This window comes from Nomascus leucogenys, chromosome X, assembly GCF_006542625.1.
Source record: "Nomascus leucogenys isolate Asia chromosome X, Asia_NLE_v1, whole genome shotgun sequence".
Taxonomy (NCBI): domain Eukaryota; kingdom Metazoa; phylum Chordata; class Mammalia; order Primates; family Hylobatidae; genus Nomascus; species Nomascus leucogenys.
Genome location: NC_044406.1, coordinates 93,953,838 through 93,976,298, shown reverse-complemented (window position 1 = coordinate 93,976,298; position 22,461 = coordinate 93,953,838). Strand labels below are relative to the sequence as shown.

At 41.1% G+C, this 22,461-nt stretch overlaps 1 protein-coding gene across 1 annotated transcript; it reads right to left on the bottom strand.

Moving 5' to 3' along the window:
* Positions 1–6,222: 6,222 nt before the first annotated feature.
* On the bottom strand, positions 6,223–7,380 carry LOC100585911 (putative myc-like protein MYCLP1). The gene has a single exon (XM_012498830.2). The coding sequence runs from the start codon at positions 7,294–7,296 to the stop codon at positions 6,223–6,225; it is 1,074 nt and encodes a 357-aa protein (XP_012354284.1). The 5' UTR covers positions 7,297–7,380.
* Between the last annotated feature and the right edge of the window lie 15,081 nt (positions 7,381–22,461).

Sequence of the window (22,461 nt, the reverse complement as noted above, 5' to 3'; positions counted from 1 at the left end):
ATTGGCTAAAGTTAAAGAAGAATTATTCAGTTTTTCTGTAAATTGAGCATTGGAATAAAAGCACAACAGAGCTTTCTTATAGCACTGATCTGCTCTGTAACAGAAAATGGTAAAGGGTTGTTTAAAAAGATTTATGAGAATCTTGCCTTATGGTCATACATTAAGATTGAATAGATTTTTCTATAAGGTTTTATTAAGAATTGAGTTTAACATCAACATTATGCTAATGCAAAGGGTGAAATTTGGCTTTCTCTCGAACATGATTTTCATGTAATAATAATAAAAAGTAATGAAAAAAACATTTTTTAAATAATTATTCTTTCTGCACTTTATACAAATAATCAGGCCAAGTATAATAAAGCAAATTGGTCTTACCATAATTTGTCTTTAGTAAAAATAGGAAACCGGAGAGAGAAAAATCACATTTCAAGAACTATGGTACATCTGTTATTAGACTCTAGTGTCAGTTGTTTTTGCATTTTTTTCTGCAATTTAGACTGACCCTGCTTATTTCTGTGAACCAACCAGTGATCTCTTGCTGTGGCTCAGAAGAAACAAGAGGTATAGGTAATGTAAAAATCTGGATCAGTATTCTAATTCTGGGCACGTTGTAATTGTCAAGCAACCCCATATCAGCTTGATGCCAACAATTGCCCAGTTCATAGAAAGCCTTATTTAGTTTACTTGGGATAATTTGACTAATTTTGTTTTACTGTTGTGGAATATATTGCAGTATTATTCTTTCTGTAGGAATGCAGGATAAGCTTACTGAATGTTTTCTTAAACTGAACACTTATTAATCTTCCAGATATCACCTTTTGTCAGAACTCAGAGTTATGAATGGCGCTAGCCATACCTACACTTTCTGACTGAGCTCCTCTCTGCCCTGAATACAAGAGACCCTAAGAGTTAGGCTGGAATATCATTGCCCCATTCAGCCTGAAGAAGTTACGGAAGATGGATCTTCTCCCCTCTACAACTGTTAGGATTAAGGGTTCCCTTGTAAAAGGGAAGGAGGAAATATGTCAGAGGCGTTTAAACCACAGTGACTCCATCTTGAATAGGAGCTGTGTAAAATAAGAATAAGGCCTACTGAGCTGCATTCCCAGTAGGTTAGGCATTCTAAGTCACAGGATGAGATAGGAGGTCAGCACAAGATACAAGTTACAAAGCCCTTGCCCATAAAACAGCGTGCAGGAAAGAAGCCGGCCAAATCCCACCAAAACCAAAATGGTGACGAAAGCAACCTCTGGTCATTCTTACTGTTCATTATGATACAATGATAAAGGCAGGGGGCAGAGAAATTCTAGGAAGACAGGGGCAGGTCCCTGGCGAAGCCCCACCCCCAAGCCAAAAAGCCTGAAACCCTGGCCCAAAGTGAGAACTTATATCCCTCTTTTCACCTATGGAGTAGCAATTATTTTATTCCTTTACTTTCCAAATAAACTTGCTTTCGTCTTATGGATTTGCCTCGAATTCTTTCTTGCACAAGATCCAAGAACCCTCTCTTGGAGATTGGATCAGGACCCCTTTCTGGTAACATCTGTCCACATTACTATCAGCATTTTGATCAAAACCATTAAACAAGTCTCTAGGAAGTTCCAAACTTTCCCTCATCTTTCTGTCTTCTGAGCCCTCCACACTCTTCCAACCTCTGCCCATTACCCAGTTCCGAAGTTGCTTCCACATTTCTGGTATCTTTATAGCAATGCCCACTTCCCAGTACCAATTTTCTGTATTAGTCCATTCTCACACTGCTATAAAGAAATACCTGAGACTAGGTAATTTATAAAGAAAAGAGGTTCAATTGGCTCATGGTTTCTGCAGGCTGTACAGGAAGCATGGCTGGGGAGGCCTCAGGAAACTTAAAATCGTGGCAGAAGGTGAAGGGGAAGCAGGTATGTCTTCACATGGCCAGAGCAGGAGGAAGTGGGGGGAGGTGCCACACACTTTTAAACCACCAAATCCTGTGATAATTCCCTTACGAGAACTGTACCAAAGGAGGAATCCTCTCCCATGATCCATTCACCTCCCACCAGGCCTCACTTCCAAAATCAGGGATTACAATTTGACATGAGATTTGGGTAGAGACACAGACCTAAATCCTATTATATCCCATTTCATTTATGCATTCATCTGTTGATGGATAATTGGATGTTTTCACTTTTCCTGCTATCATGAATAATGTTGCTATAAACATTTATGTGCAATTTTTGTGTGGACATATGTTTTTATTTCTCTAGGAGTGCAGTTGCTGGGTCATATGGTAATTGTATGTCTAACTTTTTGAGAAACTGCCAAATTGTTTTCCACAATTGCATCATTTTACTTTCTCCCTAGCAATTTATGACAGTTCCAGTTTCCACATCTTTGCCAACACTTGCTATATTCTGGGATTTTTTTCTTAATTATAGCCATCTTAGTGTGTGTTAGGTGTTATGTCATTATGGTTTTGAACTATTTTTCCCTAATGACTAACAATGTTGAACTTCTTTTCATGTGCTTGTTGGTCATTTGTATATCTCCTTTGGGTAAATGTCTATTCAAGTCTTTTGCCCATTTTAAAATCAGTTTGTCTTTTTTGTTGTTAAGTTGTACAGCTTCTTTACATAATATGTATACTAGACCCTTATCAGATATATGATTTGCAAATATTTTCTCTCATTTTGTAAGTTGTCTTTTAACTTCCTTGACGTATCTTTGTGCTTAATAGTTTTAATTTTGGGCCTGGCATGGTGGCTCACACCTGTAATCTCAGCACTTTGGGAGGCCGAGGTGGACAGATCACCTGATGTCAGTAATTCGAGACCAGCCTGGCCAACATGGCAAAACCCCGTCTCTACTAAAAATACAAAAATTAGCTGGGTGTGGTGGCGGGCACCTGTAATCCAAGCTACTTGGGAGGCTGAGGCATGAGAATTGCTTAAACCTGGGAGGCGGAAAGTTGCAGTGAGCAAAAATTACACCACTGCACTCCAGTCTGGGTGACAAGAGTGACTCTGTCTCAAAAAAAAAAAGTTTTAATTTTGTTGAAGTTGAATTTATGTATTTTTTCTTTTGTTGTTTGTGGTTTCATCATATATATTAAGAATCCATTACTAGGCCAGGTGTGGTGGCTCACGCCTGTAATCCCAGCACTTTGGAAGGCCAAGGTGGGCAGATCACTTGAGCTCAGGAGTTTGAGACCAGCCTGGGCAATGTGGTGAAACCCTGTCTCTACCAAAAGTACAAAAATTAGCCATGCGTGGTGGCTTGAGCCTGTGGTCCCAGCTACTTGGGAGGCTGAGGTCGAGGGATCACTTGAGCCTGGGAGGCAGAGGTTGCAGTGAGCCAAGATTGTGCCATAGCACTCCAGCCTGGGAAACAGAACAAGACCTTGTCAAAAAAAAAAAAAAAAATCCATTACCACATTCAAGGTCATAAAGATGTTTACTTCTTTTTTAAAAAAAAACATGTTTGAGAAAACTTTTATTAGAAGATGTCCCAGAAGGCAACATTTTACAATCAGGCAATCAGTAATCAAAACTAAATACAAAATTTCAGGTAAACTTGCTTTTCAAAATAAATCAGACCCTTTTAACAGAATTACCCAAGAGTTGTTTTTCTTGAACAAAAAGAGTTAACACTGCTTTGCAAACGGCATACAAAAATACAATATAAAAACTACTCCCCCAAAGTATACCAAACAGCAGCTGATAAAACACAAGTTATTTAAACCCTTTTAGCAGAATTACCCAAGAGTATTCTTTTCTTGTACAAAAAAAGTTAACACCACTTTGCCAAAGGCATACAAAAATACAATGTAAAAAACACTCCCCCTCAGTGTAATACCAAACAGCAGCTTATAAAACACAAGCTATTCAGACCCGTTTAACAGAATTACCCAAGAGGTTTTTTTTTTTCTTGTACAGAAAGAGTTAACACCACTTTGCAAAAGGCATACAAAAATGCACTATACACTTTGGGAGGCCAAGACGGGTGGATCACGAGGTCAGGGGATTGAGACCATCCTGGCCAACATGGTGAAACCCCAACTCTACCAAAAAAAAAAACAAAAATTAGCTGGGTATGGTGGCGCATGGCTGTAATCCCAGCTACTCAGGAGGCTGAGGCAGGAGAATCGCTTGAACCAGGGAGATGGAGGTTGCAGTGAGCCGAGATCGTGGCACTGCACTCCGGCCTGGCGACAGACCGAGACTCCGTCTCAAAAAACAAAAAAAAAAAACAAAAACAAAACAAAACAAAAATATAAAAAATACTCTCCCCCAGTATAATGCCAAACAGCAGCTTATAAAATACAAGCTATTCAGGTGAAACATCAGTAACCTACACTCAACCTGTTCTCCATAGACAGTTCCAAAAGTCAGCTGGCTCTTGTAAACCATGCTCCAGAAGGGTAAAGAGGCTATTTCCAAACATCCCCTGGAGTTCTCTGAGGGCAAGAAGCAACCTCAGAAAGAAACCATTATGGACAATAGATTTGGAAGTAGCAGCTGGTGTTCCAGAGCCACATATAATACCACTCCCAATCCTCCCAACTTCCAAGCAGGCACCTGCTGTCCTAGGCAGAGTTCTGGAGAGGCTGGTCCTTCTCACAGGACAGGCTTAGGGGTTCCAGAGGTTACCCACATGACAACTGTGGGGTTGGGTGACTTTCCCAGACTGGAGGCAGCACCTGGATTCCACGTGGAGCTGCAGAGTCCAGCTGGGGCAAAATCTATCATACAGGCAGGTGGATCACCTGAGGTCAGGAGGTCAAGACCAGCCTGGCCAACATGGTGAAACCCCGTCTCTACTAAAAATACAGAAATTAGCCAGGCGTGATGGCAGGCGCCTGCAATCCCAGCTACTCGGAAGGCTCAGGCAGGAGAATCACTTGAACCCGGGAGGCAGAGGTTGCAGTGAGCCAAGATCATGCCATTAACCTCCAGCCTGGGCGACAAGAGCTAGACTCTGTCTCAAAAAAAAAAAAAAAAAAAAAAAAAAATTCCATCATGGTTGGCTAAGCAGAGCTCCTGGAGGCTCCTTTAAAACACACCAGGAGGTAAATCCATGTTGTGGAGCACTGGATGAGTCCCAACAGCTCTCCAGAAAACTTCAGAAAGGCCCAGATTCTGCGAAAGACATCTGACTCATTGCAGGCTGGTGCGAGGACCCAAGGGTGGCTGCAGAGCCAGCAAGCTCCTTGGAGATGCACGAAAGGAACAAGTTTTCATGGTTCTAGTAGAACTTCAAATTTATCAGTCAAGGATTGAGATGAGAGGCAGGTGCGAAAGAGGAAGTGTTACAGTTCTCCCTTCTAAGGTGCCTCACACCTGCCTTGAGAAAAGATTGGGCCTCAAGGGCCCCTCAGAAAACACCTGGGCAGGGATTAAGTTTATGAGCCAGGACTCGGGAACCTTCCCCAGGCCCCAGGCTAAGACCCTGTGTCTTAGGGAAATATTTCTAACCTGCGGGAAAGGGTGCTGTAGAACCCATTGCATAACAGAGGCAGAATGAGACAAAGTCCCTTGTGAGGACAGAAAGTTCCCTCGCTCAGAGAAGAGAGCCCAGAGGGCTTTAAGACAAATTACTTACAGGCGAAGTTCTCTTAAATGTTCTGAGTCACAGCATTGAGAGTAGGAGGAAGGGGGTCAGCCAACGTCATAATATATACATATATACATATATGAAAGGTTTCCAACTCCTCAGCTACTGTAGTGTCTGACAGTGAGGTAATGGTCCACGTGGATCAAGTCTCTGAGCTTGTTTTCACCCAAGACAGCTTGTGTGTCTCCTGGAAAAAATGGAGCCGCAGGGAGAGAGCATCCACACCCAGCTGTCCTTGCATCATCCCAGAGACATCCTTTCCTAGCCTAAAGTTCATGCAGAGTGTGAGATTTCCTCCAGGCTGGAGCCCCCAACAACATCCACCACCTGTTGAATAGCATCTGTGAGCCTTTTCTTTGGAGATAGTGAGCCAGGAAGACCCCAAGGCTCCTCAGTCAGCTGCCTGCTGAAGCCAAAGGTGCCAGAAAACACAAGGCACTCCCATGAGTCAGGGAAGAGGGTGAGCTGGGTTTCAATGCAAGCCTTTATATTGTTTGTGCACTGGCTGCAATGCATTCTGCAATCTACTGTCCAGAGTGTCCTGCTGTAACAAAATGTACAAGTTACTAAAGGGGAGAGGGAGATCAAAAAGAAAACTTGTGTCTTTTTAAGACAGAATGGTCAGGCTTTTGGTCAGTAGCTACTGAGGTACTCAATTCTTTTCTGCAATTGCCATCGCTGGCGTTCGAGCTGCCTTTTCTCCGTAGCCATCCTCTCCTCGGCTTCCACCAGTTCTTGTAAGTATTCCGTGGCCTTGACTAGGATCATTACTTTGGAAACCCTAGAGCAGCTGGCCAGGGCGGGTACCTCGTCCCTCAGGGCCAAGAACCGCGAACGTTGAGCATTCCGTCTCTTGCGCTCCAGGGAGTTGTGGTACTTCTTCTTGGTCCCATTCTCAGTATCGTAACGGATGGGTTTGGGTTGGCAGGACTGGGCAACCTCACTTTCTACAGGTGGGAGGCTCACAATCTCTTCATCTTCCTTATCATCCTTTCCCCCTGGAGCTTCTCTCTCTAGAGCCTCTTTTGGGGGCATCCTCTTTGGAGCCCCTTCTTGGAAGCTTTCTGGAGGAAAAGGGGCAGCATAGTTGTGCTGTTGCTGGTGGATGGAGATGTGGAAGAGATTCGTGCGGGGATCCAGAAGGTCTCCAGGCACCGCGATGGTGACTGGCTGCCGCATACTCAAAGACTGCCTCTTCTTTACTGTCACGTCGATTTCTTCACCCTCGGAGTCGCTTGGGCTCTCAGAGCTAGAGCAGGCCTGGATCTTGGGCTCGCCCAACAAACAGGGGACGATGGGCGCTATGTTGCCGGCTTCGAGCTCAGGAGTGTAGTCGGGGGTGGCGAACTTCTTGGGCGAGTATCCCGAGGGCGCGCCAACCGTAAGCAGGTCACTCGCCGCTCTCTCCAGCGGCTCCTGGGCGGAGAAGCCGCTCCACATGCAGTCACGGCGGATGAGGGAAGCGTAGTTCGCGTCCCAAGCTTTCCAGTAGCCCTGGGATTCCGTCTCGTCCTCAGCGCACCCTACCGGCCACGGTTCCAGGAGACCAAAGCAGAGGGCTGGGTTCCCGGCGGCGGGACCCAAGTCCCAGGGCGGCGGCACCAACTCGAATTTCTTCCAGATGTCCTCGCTGGGCGTCGTGGAGCGGTAGAAATCCTCCCCGCCTTCATAGTCGTAGAAATAGTGCTGGCACGAGTCGCGGTCCATGTTGGCTTGCTTGCTCACGCAGCTTGCCACCTGGAGCAGACTGGTTCCCCTCCAGCTGGGGGCAGCAGGGCACTCCGCACACGCGCACAACGCGCCACCGAGCGCGCGACCCGCCCTCTGTTTATTTCTAAGAGGCTTACAATTTTAGCTCTTATATTTAGGTCTTTGGTTCATTTTGAGTTATTTTTTGTATATGGCGTGAGGTAAGGGCCCAGCTTCATTCTTTTGCATGCGAATATCCAAGTATTCCAGCACCATTTGTTGAAGAGAATATTCTTTTCCAATTGCATGGTCTTGACACCGCTTTGAAAATCAATTGACCTTAGATGTATGGGTTTCTGACTCTCAATTCTATTCCATTGATCTATATGTCTATCCTTATGCCAGTACCACATTGTTTTGATTAGTATGGTTTGTAGTACGTTTTGAAATTGAGAAATGCTAGTCCTCCATCCTGCCCAGCTATTTTTTTCTTCCTTCCTTCCTTCTTTCCTTCCTTCCTTCCTCTTTCCTTCTTTCCTTCTTCTTTCCTTCATTTTCTTTCTTTATTTCTTTCTTGTGTCACCCAGGTTGGAGTGCAGTGGCTCAATCTCTGCTCGCTGCAACCTCCGCCGCCCGAGTTCAAGCGATTCTCCCACCTCAGCCTCCCAGGTAGCTGCGACTACAGGCGCGCATGGGCCACCACGCCTGGTTAATTTTTTTTTTTTTATTTCTAGTAGAGACGAGGTTTCGCCATGTTGGCGAGGCTCCTGACCTCAAGTGGTCGGTATGCCTCAGCCTCCTAAAGTGTTGGGATTACAGGCATGAGCCAATGAGCTCCACTTGCAGTGTGACTATTTTAATTATAATTTTTTTAATATTCTTTTTCAGATTGTTCACTGTTAGTGTATATACATATAAATGATGATTTTTGTATGTTGCCCTTGTATCCTGCATCTTTGCTTAAATCATTTGTTAGCCCTATTTTTTTTTCTTTTTTTTTGAAATGGAGTCTTGCTCTGTCACCTAGGGTGGAATGCAGTGACGCGATCTCGGCTCACTGCAACCTCCACTTCCCAGGTTCAAGAGATTCTCCTGCCTCAGCCTCCCAAGTAGCTGGAACTACAGGCGACTGCCACCATGCCCAGCTAATTTTTGTATTTTTTGTAGAGACGGGGTTTAGCCATGTTGGCCAGGAGGGTCTCAAACTCCTGACCTCAAGTGATCCACCTGCCTCAGCCTCCCAAAGTGCTGGAATTACAGACATGAGCCACCATGCCCAGCCTATTAGCCCTAAATTTTTAAAAAAGATTTTCTGTATATAAGATTGTGTCAGCAGGGCTCGGTGGCTCATGTCTGTAATCCCAGCACTTGGCCAAGGCGGGCAGGTCACCTGAAGTCAGGAGTTCCAGCCTGGCCAACATAGTGAAAACCCGTCTCTACTAAAAATACAAAAATTAACCGGACATGGTGGCCAGCGCCTATGTTCCCAGCTACTCGGGAGGCTGAGGTAGGAGGATGGTTTGAGCCAGGGAGCCCTAGGCTGCAGTGGGCCAAGATTGTGCCACTGCACTCCAGCCTTGGTGACAATGTGAGACCCTGTCTAAAAAAAAAAAAAAAAAAAAAAAAAACATGTCGTCTGCAAAGATGGTTTTACTTTTTGTAATTTGAATGACTTTTATTTTTCTTGACTAATTGCTCTCATTAGAACTTTCAGAACAATGTTGAATAGAAGTATTGAGAGCAGACATCCTTGTGTTGTTACTGATTCCTTTGGAAAAGCTTCCAGTCTTTCACCATTGAGTATGATGTGAGCTATGAGTTTTTCTTACATGCTGTTTATCAGGTTGAGGAATTTCACTTCTATTCCTAGATTGCTGAGTGTTTAAATCAACCTTACATTCCTGGGATAAATCCCACTTGGTCATCATATTATTATATAATTCTGTTTATATGTTACCGGATTCATTTTGCTAGTATTATAATTTGTTTAGTGTTTTGCTTTAATAATAATAAGGGATATTGGTCATTGGTTTTATTTTTGTGATGCATATGGGTTTAGTTTCAGGATAATACTTACCTCATAAAAATGTGTTAAGAAACGCTCCTTCCAAAAAACCAAACACCATATGTTCTCACTCATAGGTGGGAATTGAACAATGAGAACACATGGACACAGGAAGGGGAACATCACACACCAGGGCCTGTGGTGGGGTGGGGGGAAGGGGGAGGGATAGCATTAGGAGATATACCTAATGTTAAATGATGAGTTAATGGGTGCAGCACACCAACATGGCACATGTATACATATGTAGCTAACCTGCACGTTGTGCACATGTACCCTAAAACTTAAAGTATAATAAATAAAATTTAAAAAAGAAAAAAAAAGAAACGCTCCTTCTTTTCTATTGTTTAGAAGAGTTTGAGAAGGATAGGTGTTAATTTTTGTTTAAACACTTGGTAGAATTCATGCTTGAAGCTGTCTGGTCTTGAGGATTTTTTTTGTGGGAAAATTTTTATTATTAGTTCAATATCTTTACTCGTTCCAGGTCTATAAAGATTTTCTATTTCTTCTTGGGTCTGTCTTGTGTTTCTAGGAATTTGTCTATGGTATCTAGAGTATCCAATTTGTTGGCATTCAATTGTTCATACTGTTCCCATATAATACTTTTTATTTCTATATAGGTTGGTGGTAATGTGTCTTCTTTTATTCTGATTTTAGTCATTTCAGTCTTCTGTTTTTGTTTTTGTTTTTTTTTTATTGGTCAGTCTAGCTAAAGGTTTCTAAGTTTTGGTGATAAATACCAAAATTTGGTTTCATTCATTTTCTCTGTTTTTTTTTCTTTTTTCCAGATTTATTGGGGTATAATTGACAAATAAAAATTGTATGTATTCAAGGTGTACAATATGATTTGATATATGTATGTGTTGTGAATGATTATCACAAATTATTTAACACACCAATCAGTATAGTTACCATTGTGTATATGTGTGTGTATGTGGTGAAGACACAAAGAGAAATCTACTCTCTTTGTAAATTTCAAGGAAACAATGCAGTATTATTAACTATAATCATGATGCTGTCTATTACATTCCAGAATTTATTCATCTTTTTACTGAAAGTTTGTACCCTTCAGTGAACATCTCCCCATTTTTCCCACTCTCCAGCCCCTGGCAACTACCATTCTACTCTCTGCTTAAATGAATGTGAGTTTTTTATAGCTAAATATATTTCACTATATACCACGTTTCATTTATCCATTCATCCATCGAGGGACCCTTAGGTTGTTTCTATATCTTGTCTATTGTAAATAATGCTGCAATGAACATGTGGGTGCAGATATTTTTTGAGATACTGATTTTCTTTCCTTTGGATATATGCTTAGAGGTGGGATTGATAGATCATATGGTAATTCTATTTTCATTTTTGGAGGGAATCTCCATATTGTTTTCTATAGTGGCTGCACCAAGTTACATTCCCACCAACAGTGTGCAAGAGTTCCCTTTTCTGCAAACCCTCACTAACACTTATTATTGCTTATCTTTTTGATAATAACCATTCTAACAGGTGTGAGGTGATAGCTCATTGTGGTTTCAATGTGCATTACCCTGATGACTAGTGATGTTGAGCACCTTTTCATATACCTGTTGAGCATTTGTATGTCTTCTTTGGAAAAATATCTATTTGGATCCTTTGCACATTTGTTAATCAGGTTATTTGTTCTTTTGCTATTGAGTTGAGTTCCTTATACATTTTGGATAAAAACACTTCATCAGATACCTCTTAGGTCCATGCCATTGAAACATTTGCCTCTGGGCCAGGCACAGTGGCTCACGCCTGTAACCCCAGCACTTTGGGAGGCCAAGGGGGGCAGATCGCCTGAGGTCAGGAGTTTGAGACCAGCCTGGCCAACATGGTGAAACCCTGTCCCTACTAAAAATACAAAAAAAAAAAAAAATTAACTGGGCGTGTGGTAGGTGCCTATAATCTCAGCTACTCAGGAGGCTGAGGCAGGAGAATCGCTTGAACTCGGGAGGCAGAGGTTGCAGTGAGCCGAGATTGCACCATTGCACTCCAGCCTGGGCAACAAGAGCAAGACTCCATCTCAAAAAAAAAAAAAAAGAAAAAGAAAGAAACATTTGCCTCTGAATCTTTTTGAGAAATATCTGCCTCTGACTCTTTTTGAGAAACATCCCCTGGGGAAAAGCTGTTAGCACTGTGTTCCTGATAAAGGCACATTTTTCAAACCAGTCGTCCAGGGAGCCTCTGAACAAATCAAATAATGACAATTTGAGGAAAATGAGTTCTTCTCTGCTCCCCTTAGTACTAGGAATGTAACTTTTTATTTTCAAAGCTACTGCTGAGCTAGGGAGGAGGGAGTGGAATAGGACACATTAAAATATCACAAAGCTCACTCGTTTCTTACTAAGATTCAGTCACTTTTTCTGAATATGTGCTTCCCAGGTTGTTGCAAGACTTTGGTTAATTTCCAGAGTTCTGAAACAGTTGAGTCTAACCGTTTTTGTCAGTTTTTCATTGTTTTAATGGAGGAGTGGAATTTTGTAGTTCCTTTCTTTGCTATTTTCACTAACATCACTCCAGCAAATGTTTTAATAATGCACTTAGTAACGGGTTTAGAATCCCTTGCCCTTGACTTCCCTAACCCCCAACATCAAATTCTACCTTTGCTCCTGGGACCCTGCTAGAGAAAGTTGCAAACAGGTAAAGGTCAGGGTCTATTATTTATTTATGCTCTCCACCTCAGTTATGTTCTCCACATTGCAGTCTTTCCATTCCTCCCCTATTGACTACAAGTAGCTGTTCCAGATTTCTTCCACTCTCCTCAAGTCTTGCATACAATTCCTGTCTATCTCACTTTGTCCTCATGAATTCCACAACTCAAAATCTATTTGTATCTTATTTGTATTTCTCTTAGTAGTGGAGGTCTGAGGTCAGACCTCCTTAATTTAATTCCTGCCTTGATTTAATTCCTGCATTTATGTTTACTAGCTGCGTGATATTGAACAATTTACCACCTCACTTTGTCTCAGTTTTCTCATCCTCAAAGGATCAGTGTAAGGATTAAATAAAATAATCTATGTACAGCTCTTAGAACAGTTTCTTCAATACATCTACGCTATCAGCATCATCATTATCATCATCATCATCATAATGTCCCCATTACTCCTATCTTTAAAGCATGTGTCTGTCCTCAATCCCAGTGTTAATCTGTGCTCGCTTTACCCCATCTCTTCTATTATTTGTACTGAAATGATTTCCTACCTTAAATATTTAGTACTGACTCCTCTACCTTGGCCTGAAACTCATTCAAGTATGCAGATCTTTAAAAATTCAAAAACAAAAGGAAAAGTAAAAATAAAATATAAAAAACAAACAGAAAACCTAATACCACTCTCTCCCACAAACTGCTAGTCCATCTTTTCCTTTCCTGCCAAATTTCTCCAAAGTTGCCTTTTGTTACTCATTGATCTCTTCCAATCTAGATTCTACCCGCCCACAACATTGCTGTAAGGCAGTGGCCTAATCCTTTAATTCAAATAACCTTTTCAGTTCTCATTCTCCTGATCTCACTATAATATCTAGCAGGCTTTACCTGGTTTCTCTTAACACTAACTTCTTCTGGGTCTTTGCCCATTTCTTCCTACGTTTTCATTCTGGCTCCTTTATTGGCACAGGGGTCAGTCTTCAGCTGCTTGTCTGCACTCTAGGGAGTGTGGAACATCTTCTTATGTCTTGTAGTTTTCACTAGTTTCGTTATACCTCTGTTCCAGCCCCGTTAGTGGGGGGCAAATTTAGTGCCTCAGACCTAAGTAAAACCTGTAAAAGCTATGCCAAGCAAGCCAGCTTTGGTGGGCTAGAATGTATAGAATCTATAGTGTCTTTTAACATTACTCTTGGATTCCTATAACAGAATCTCTGTATCTACCCACTTCCATGCATCCTGCAGATGATTGACAGATTTTCCTGAAACATAAAAATAGTTAACAAGGTCATAGTTAGGAGGCGCAGGAAAAGTAGTAGGGGGAGGGGAAGAAGAAGAGGAAGAACAAGAAGAGGAAGGAGAAGTAGAAGAGGAAGAAGCAGCAGCAAAAGCTGCCTTATACATCATAATTATATAAACACAATTAAAATGCATTTTTATAACTTCATGCAGTTTTAGTAATATAGTTGCTAACATTTTGTATTTAATTAATATAGGCTTTCTGAAAAGGTTTATTGCTAGGCTTCCTTTAATGAAGAGCTATTTGCGCTGGGCACAGTGGCTCAGCCTGTAATTCCAGCACTTTGGGAGGCCGAGGTGGGTGGATCACTTGTGCTCGGGAGTTTGAGACCAGCCTGCCAACATGGTGAAACCCCATCTCTACTTAAAAAATACAAAAATTAGCCAGGCGTGGTGGCCTGCACCTGTTGTCCCAGCTACCCAGGAGGCTGAGACAAGAAAATTGCTTGAACCCAGGAGGCAGGAGGTTGCAGTGAGCCCAGATCACACCACTGCGCTCCAGCCTGGGTGACAGAGCTGGACTCTGTCTCAGAAAAATAAAAATAAAAAATAAAGAGCTCTTTATATGTAGCCCTACCTTTTAAATAAAACAATACACATGCTAAAGTCTTCACAAAGTTAATTTCTTAATACATTGAGGCACCATATCATTTTGTTTACATTATTTCATAGAAAACCAACGGAAGGTAAATTCTAGCTTAGTTCAAGTCAAACTATTTCAAAACAATGAAAATTTCCAAGTATTTTAAATGTAACTGAGGATTATGCTAGCAAGCTTTTCTGGGTCCTGGTTGCTCAATCAGTCCTGGATTTAAAAAAAATAAAAGAATACTTAGGACAAGTAGGAAGTGGGAGAATGCTAGCACAGTCAATGAGAGAAAGTGACAATGATGCCTTGCCATACCAGGATTCAAAGATAATAGCTTCAAACCTGTGAAATAGTAAAGGTACAGTAGTCATGATGAAAATAGTCTGAGCCACAATTGAGTCCTAGGTCTGTCTTACTCTAGAGCCTATGCTCTTTAATTACTAGGTTATATACTGCCTCTCTTGTCTCTGTATCATGTCAATTCTCTGATAAAAATCTGGATTTACAGGATGAAGACAAAACTCTGCTGTCTTTCAAGCTCCGCCTTAATTTTTCCTCCACCTACCTAGCCAGTCTTATTCTCTGATAACCCCTAAAGCAATCATGCAATTTAGTCAGATGAGTTTCCATACTGTGCATCAAATCTGCCGTGTTCATTTCTTTTCTCTTTTCTTTTCTTTCTTTCTTTCTTTCTTTCTTTTTTTTTTTTTTTTAGGCAAGGTCTCGCTCTGTCCCCCAGGCTGGAGTGAAGTGGCCCGACCTCTGCTCACTGCAACCTCCACCTCCTGGGTTCAAGCGGTTCTCCTGCCTCAGCCTTCCTGGTAGCTGGGATTAGAGGCACCAGCCACAACGCCCAGCTAATTTTTTTTTCTTTTTTAGACAGAGTCTGGCTCTGTCACCCAGGCTGGAGTGCAGTGGCGTGACCTTGGCTCTCTGCAACTTCCACTTCCTGAGTTCGAGCAATTCTCGTGCCTCAGCCTCCTGAGTAGCTGTGATTACAGGCGTGCACTACCACACCCGGCTAATTTTTGTGTTTTTAGTAGACGTGGGGTTTTACCATGTTGGCCAGGCTGGTCTGGAACTCCTGGCCTCAAGTGATCTGCCCGCCTCAGCCTCTCAAAGTGCTGGGATTACAGGCATGAGCCACCGCGCCTGGCCCAATAAAAAATCAGTTTTAAAAAACGAGATGAAAAAATTGTGTCTACAGATGACAAATTATGTTGGTGTTCAGAACAATAAGAGATCAAGGAAAGCTTCGTATAGCTAGGTCTTGATTTGGCTTTGAAGGATGGCTAAGATTTGAGAATTCCAGGTGAATGAAAGCCCAGAATTAGAAATGAACATGGCAGGCTGTGTATGGTGGCTCCTGCCTGTAATCCCAGCATTTTGGGAGGCCAAAGAGGGCAGATCACTTGAGGCCAAGAATTCGAGACCAGCCTGGCCAACATGGCAAAACCCTGTCTCTACATAAAATACAAAAATTAGCAGGGTGTTGTGGTGCATGCCTGTAATCCCAGCTACTAGGGAGGCTGAGGCACAAGAATCGCTTGAACTCGGGAGACAGAGGTTGCAGTGAGCCAAGATCCTGCCACTGCCCTCCAGCCTGGGCAACAGAGCATGACGGTCTCAAAAAAAAGAAAAAAAAAGATTTTTTATCGAGTTATACACATAACATACAATTCCCCTTTTTAGAGTATACAATTTAGTGGTTGTTAGTATATTCACAAAGATGTGCAACCATGTTTTGATTGCCTGCTCTTCACCCATTGGTGAGGGAGAGAGTCCCATCCTAGGGTTATGGGGATGGCCAAACACATGACACCTGTCACGGGCAGATGAGATTGATAGCAGTTTATTAATCACAGATACTCAAAGCCCATAGAATGACACAGCATGCTATACAGGCCCACACAGATGTTATATACTCAGGAACAGAGTGAGAGATCAAGTGGGTGAGGTGGGAGGTAGGTTTTGTAGTATCAAGAGGGCAAAGTGACCCTTGGTTTCCAAGAAAGGATGTGATTGGCTTGTTTGAATAATTCCACAGACTGGTGGGGACCTGAAATCTGCTACAGCAGTTTTGCCAAGGATGCTCGCAGTTGAACCATTAGAGCCACACCTTCCCTCCCATTTCAGACATCAAAGCAGCACATAATATTGAACCTTAATTTTAGGTCTTACACCACAAACCATCAACTTTTCTTTTTTTCTTTTCTTCTTTCTTTTTGATGGAGTCTTGCTCTGTGGCCCAGACTGCAGTGCAGTGGCGCAATCTTGGGTCACTGTGACCTCCACTTCCCAGGTTCAAGTGGTTCTCCTGCCTCTGCCTCCCGAGCCACTGCGCCCTGCCGTGTCACCTTTTTCTATGTATAGAACCTTTTAATCACTCCAAAAACAATCCCCATGCTCATGAGCAGTCACTGCATGTCTTAGTCAGTTTGAGCTACTATAACAAAGTACCACAGAGTAGTGGCTTATAAAAAAACAGAAATTTATTTCTCACAGTTCTGGAGACTGAAAGTCTGAGATCAGAGTGCCAGCATGGTCACATTCTAGCAAGGGCCCTTTTCCAGGCTGCAGACTGCTGACTTCCTCACGTGTATCCTCACAAGGTAGGAAAGGAAGCTAGCTAGTTCTGTGGCCTCTTCTTATAAGAACATTTATCCCATTTGTGAGGCCTCTACCCTCATAATCAAATTGCTTCCCAAAGGTCCCACTTCTTAATGCCATCACATTGGAATTAGGGTTTATACATCTGAATTTTGTAGGGGACACAAACATTTAGTTTGTAACACTTCACTTCTCTCCTCTTCCCAGACCTAGGCAACCATTAATCCACTTTCTGTCACTGTAGATTTGCTTATTCGGAGCATTTCATGTAATGAGAATCATACAATTTATGGCCTTTGTGTCTGGCTTCTTTTTTTTCTAATTTTGCTTTTTTCTCATTTTTTTCTTTTTTGTTTATTTATTTTTACTTATTTATTTTTGTGTCTGGCTTCTTTTTAAAATTTTTTGATAATTATTTTTTCTTTATAGAGATGGGAGTCTCACTATGTTCCCCAAAAGGTCTTGAACTCCTGGACTCAAGCAATCCTCCCACCTTAGCCTCCCAAAGTGCTGGGATTACAAGCGTGAGCCACTGCAACCGGCCCTTTAAATTTTTTATTTTTTTTTTATTTTTTATTTTTTATTTTTTTAAATTTTTTATTTTTATTTTTACTTTTTTAGAGGCAAAGTCTCAATCTGTCACCCAGGATAGAATGCAGTAGTATGATTGTAGCTTGCACTAACCTCAAATTCCTGGGCTCAAGAGATTCTCCTGCCTCAGCCTCCCGAGTAACTAGGACTACAGATGTGTGCCACCACACCCAGCTACTTTTTAATTTTTATTTTTTTGTAGAGATGGAGTCTTGCTATATTGCCCAGGCTGGTCTCCAGTTTCTGGCCTCAAGTGATCTTCCCCCAGTCAGCCTCCCAAAGTTTTGGGATTACAGTTGTTAGCTACCACAACTGTCCTCTGGCTTCTTTTACTTAGCATAATGTTTTTGAGATTCATTCATGTTGCAGCATGTGTCAGTACTTCCGTCCTTTGTGTAACTCTATAATAGTCCACTGTAAGAATCTGCCATGTTTTGTTTATCCATTCATCAATTGATGGACAATTGTGTTTTTCCCCATGTTGGTTGTTATGAATAATAATTCTATGAATATTCATGTACACGTTTTTGTATGGACATATGTTTTCAACTCTTTTTTGCACATACCTAAGAGTGTAATTGCTGGATCTATAGAAAATATATGTTTAAACTTTTGAGGAACCTCTAGACCATTTTCCAAAGCATCATTTTACATTTTACTTTACTACACTAGCAAAATATGAAGCCTCCAATTTCTCCACATCCTTGCCATCATTGATTTTTTTCCATCTTTTTTATTATAGCCAGCCTATTAGGTGTGAAGTGGTATCCCGTTTTGATTTGTATTTTCTGAATGGCTATTGATGCTGAGGATATTTTCATCTGGTTATTTGCCATTTGTACATATATTTTTGGAGAAATGCCTATTTGAATTCTTTGTCCATTTGGAAAAACTTTATTTTTAACTTTAGATTTATAGAAAAATTGAAAGATACTACAGAGAGTTCCCATATACCTCACTCCAAGTCTCTGCTATTATTAACATTTTTCATTAATATGGTTCATTTTCTATAGTTAATGGTCAATATTAATACAGTATTATTAACTGAAGTTATTTTGTTAAGTTACTAAAATTACTTTATTTATTAAAAAATACTTCAGGCCAGGCACAGTGGCTCATGTCTGTAATCCCAGCACCTTGGGAGGCTGAGGTGGGAGGATTGCTTGAGGCCAAGAATTCAAGACAAGCCTGGGCATCATAGCAAGAGCCCCATCTCTACAACAAAAAGATTTTTTAAAAAATTGGCCGGACATGGTGACTCACACTTGTAGTCCTAGATACTCAGAAGGCTGAGGTGGGAGGATCCCTTGAGCCCAGAAGTTCAAGGCTGTAGTGGGCTGTGATCATGCCACTGCACTCCAACCTGGGTGACAGAGTGAGACCCCAACTCAAAAAAACATACTTCAGCTTTTACCTAATGATGTCTTTATTCTGTTCCAAGATGCCATTGAGGATAACACATTGCATTTAGCCATCATGTCTCCCTAAGCTCCTTTTGGCATGACAGTTTCTCATATTGTCCTTGACAATTTGGATGGGTACTGGGCAGGTGTTTTCTAGGATGTCCTGCTATTGGGATTTATCAGATTTCTCATTGTTAGATAGGGGTGACGGTACTTACTGTGAGCATGACTCATCACTGTCGATGTTGATTTGTATCACCTGGCTGAAGTAGTGTTCGTCCAGCTTCTCCACTGTGAAGTTACTCTTTGTCTCTCATTTTCTGTAATGTACTCTGAAGGAAGTCTCTATGCACAGCCCATACTTAAGGAGTGAGGAGCTAAGCTCCACCTTTTTGAGAGTAGATTATCTATATAAATTATTTGGAATTTTTCTGTACAGGAGATTTGTCTCTTCTTGTTTATTTATTTATTTAGTTAGTTACTTGTTTATATGAGTATGAACACATGGATATTTATTTTATACTTTAATGAATTATATTCCAATATTTATTTATCCACTTTTACCACTTCTATTCAACATTTTACTAGAGGCACTAGCCAGAGCAATTAGGCAAGGAAAAGAAATAAAAACCATCCAGATTGGAAAGGAAGACTAACTCTATTTTCCACATAATATAATTTTGTGCATAGAAAAACATTAACAAATAAATTTTTTAAAAAAGAAAAAGAAAAGCACAAAGAGGCCAAGCATGGTGGTTCATGCCAGTAATCCTAGCACTTTGGGAGGCCAAGGCAGGCAGATCACTTGAGGCCAGGAGTTCAAGACCAGCCTGGGCAACATGGCGAAATCCCATCTCTACAAAAAATATGAAAATTAGCCTGGCATGGTGACCGTGCCTGTAATCCCAGATACTCAGGAAGTTGAGGCATGAGAATCACTTGAACTCAGGAGGTAGAGGTTGCAGTGAGCCAAGATTGTGCCACTGCACTCCAGCCTGGGCAACGGAGTAAGACCCTGTCTCAAAAATAAGAGAAAAAGAAAACCACAAAGAACGCTTTAAAAACTCTTAGAGCTAGAGACTGGGTGCAGTGGCTCACACCTGTAATCTCAGCACTTTGAGAGGACAAGGGGGGCAGATCACATGAGGTCAGGAGTTCGAGACTAGCCTGGCCAACATGGTGAAACCCCCGTCTCTACTAAAAATACAAAATAATAATAATTAGCCAGACATGGTGGTGCACACCTGTAATCCCAGCTACTTGGGAGGCTGAGACAGGAGAGCTGCTTGAACCTGGGAGGTAGAGGTTGCAGTGAGCTGAGACCATGCCATCGCACTCCAGCCTGGGCAACAGTGCAAGACTCCATCTCAAAAAAACAAAAAATAAACAAAAAAACTCTTTCAGCAAATAAACAAGTTCAGCAAAGTTGTAGGAAACAGGATCAACATACAAAAATGATTTGTATTTCTATACAGGAGCAATGAACAATCTGAGAATGAATTAAGAAAACAATTCTACTTATAATAGCATTTAAAAATAAAATAGCTAGAAATAATTTTTTTAAAAGAACAGTATGTCTTGTGCATGGAAAACCACAAAATATTGTTGAAAGGGATTAAAGGAAGCATAAATAAATGGGAAGACATTTCATGGTCATGAATTGGAAGACTTAATATTGTTAAGGTAGAAATACTACAAATTAATCTACAAATTCAACTAAAGCTCTATCAAAATCTCAACTGGTTTCATTTTTAAAAATTGGCAAGCTGATTCTAAAATTCATATGGAAATGCAAGTGACCTGGAAATGTCCAAACAATCATGAAAAAGATGAACGAAGAGGAACGAAGTTGGAGAGATCGCACATCCCAGTTTTAAAACTTTCTACAAAGGTACAGTAATAAAAAAGTGTGTGGTATTGGCATAAGGATAGTAATATAGATTAATGGGATAGAATTGATAGCCCAAAAATAAAGCCATACATTTATGGCCAATTGATTTTCAATAAGGGTGCTAAGACTCTTCAATGTCGGGTAACAAATGGTGCTTGGACAACTGCACATACACATGATCCTGACCTCATATCATATATAAAAATTATTTAAAGACAGATCAAAGACCTACATATAAGAGCTAAACCTACAACTCTTAGAACAAAACATAGGTATAAAACTTTATGATCTTAGATTAGGCAATGATCTGGTATAAATTTTCATGACCTGGACTAGGCAACTGTTTCTTAGCCAGGACACCAAAAGCACAAGCAACCAAATAAAAAATAGATAAATTGGACTTTGTCAAAATTAAAAATATTTGCACTTCAAAGGACATTATCAAGAAAGTAAAAAGACAATGCATGGAATAGGAGAAAATATTAATATTTTCAAACTATATATCTGATATGGGACCAATATCTAGAATATATAAAGAAGCATTACAACTGAATAATAAAGTAACCCAATTAAAAATGGACAAAGAAAGAAGCCAATCAGTACCAAGGGGGACTGTGGTAAACCGTTCATGAGAAATCCGTGCCCACAATTCAATCACTTCACACCAGGCCCCACCTCCAACACTGGGGATTATATTTCAATATGAGATTTGGGCAGGGACACACTATATTACTCTCATAAGAGCTATATACTGTATAATTTCAATTATATGACATTTTGAAAAAGGCAAAACATAGAGACAATAAATGGAACAGTGGTAATGAGCAAAGGTTAGGGAGCTGATATAGTGTGGATGTGTATCTCTGCCCAAATCTCATTGAAATATAAGCCACAATGTCGGAGGTGGGGCCTGGTGGGAAGTCATTGGCTCATGGTGGCAGATTTCTCATGAATGGCTTAGCACTATTCTCCTTGGTACTGTCCTCATCATAGAGAGTGAGTTCTCATGAGATCAGGTTATTTAAAAATGTGTAGTACCTCCCCACTGGCTCTCTTGCTCCTGCCTTCACCATGTAACATGCAAGCTCCCTCTTAGCCTTCCTCCATGATTGTAAGCTTCTAGAGGCCTCCCCAGAAGCAGATGTTGCTATGCTTCCTGTACAGCCTGCAGAACTGTGAGCCAATTAAACATCTTTCTTTATTAAATTACCCTATCTCCGTTTTTTTTTTTTTTTTTTTTTTTTTGAGACAGAGTCTTGCTCTGTCACCCAGTCTGTAGTGCAGTGGTGCTATCTCAATTCACTGTAACCTCCGTCTCCTGGGCTCAAGCGATTCTCCTAGCTCAGCCACCCGAGTACCTGGGACTACAGGCATGCACCACCACACCTAGCTAATTTTTGTATTTTTAGTAGAGACGGGGTTTCACCATGTTGGCCAGGCTAGTCTCGAACTCCTGATCTCGGGTGACCCACCCATCTCAGCCTGCCGAAGTGCTGGGATTACAGGCATGAGCCACTGCGCCCAGCCTCAGTTATTTCTTTATAGCAATGCAAGAATGGCCTAATATAGAGAGTAAGAAAATTCCCTTCTATTTTTAATTTGTTGAGCATATTTGGCACAAAGGATGTTTAATTTTGTCAAATGCTTTTTCTGTATCTATTGAGATGATCATGAAGTAATTGTCCTTTATTCTATTAATATAGTATAGTATATTGATTGATATTTATATGTTGAACCAACCTTCCATTCCTTGGATAAATCCTACCTGGTCATGGTGTATGATCTTTTTTATATGTTGCTGGATTTCATTCGCTAGCATTTTGTTGAGGATTTTTGAATCCGTATTTGCAAGGGTTATTGGTCTATAGTTTTCTTTTCTTGTTGAGTGTTTTTCTTGTTTAAGTAGCAGAGTAATTCTGGGCATGAAACTCTGAAGAAGCCCTAACTGCATTTTGCTCCCTCTGCTGTTTTCCCAGCTTCTTGTTTTTACTCTGATTGAGGTCCACTGATTTTCAAAGCTATTGTGGAACTGGGAAGGGGATGAGGATGGGAATAGGGTAGGTTGAAATGCCACAAATT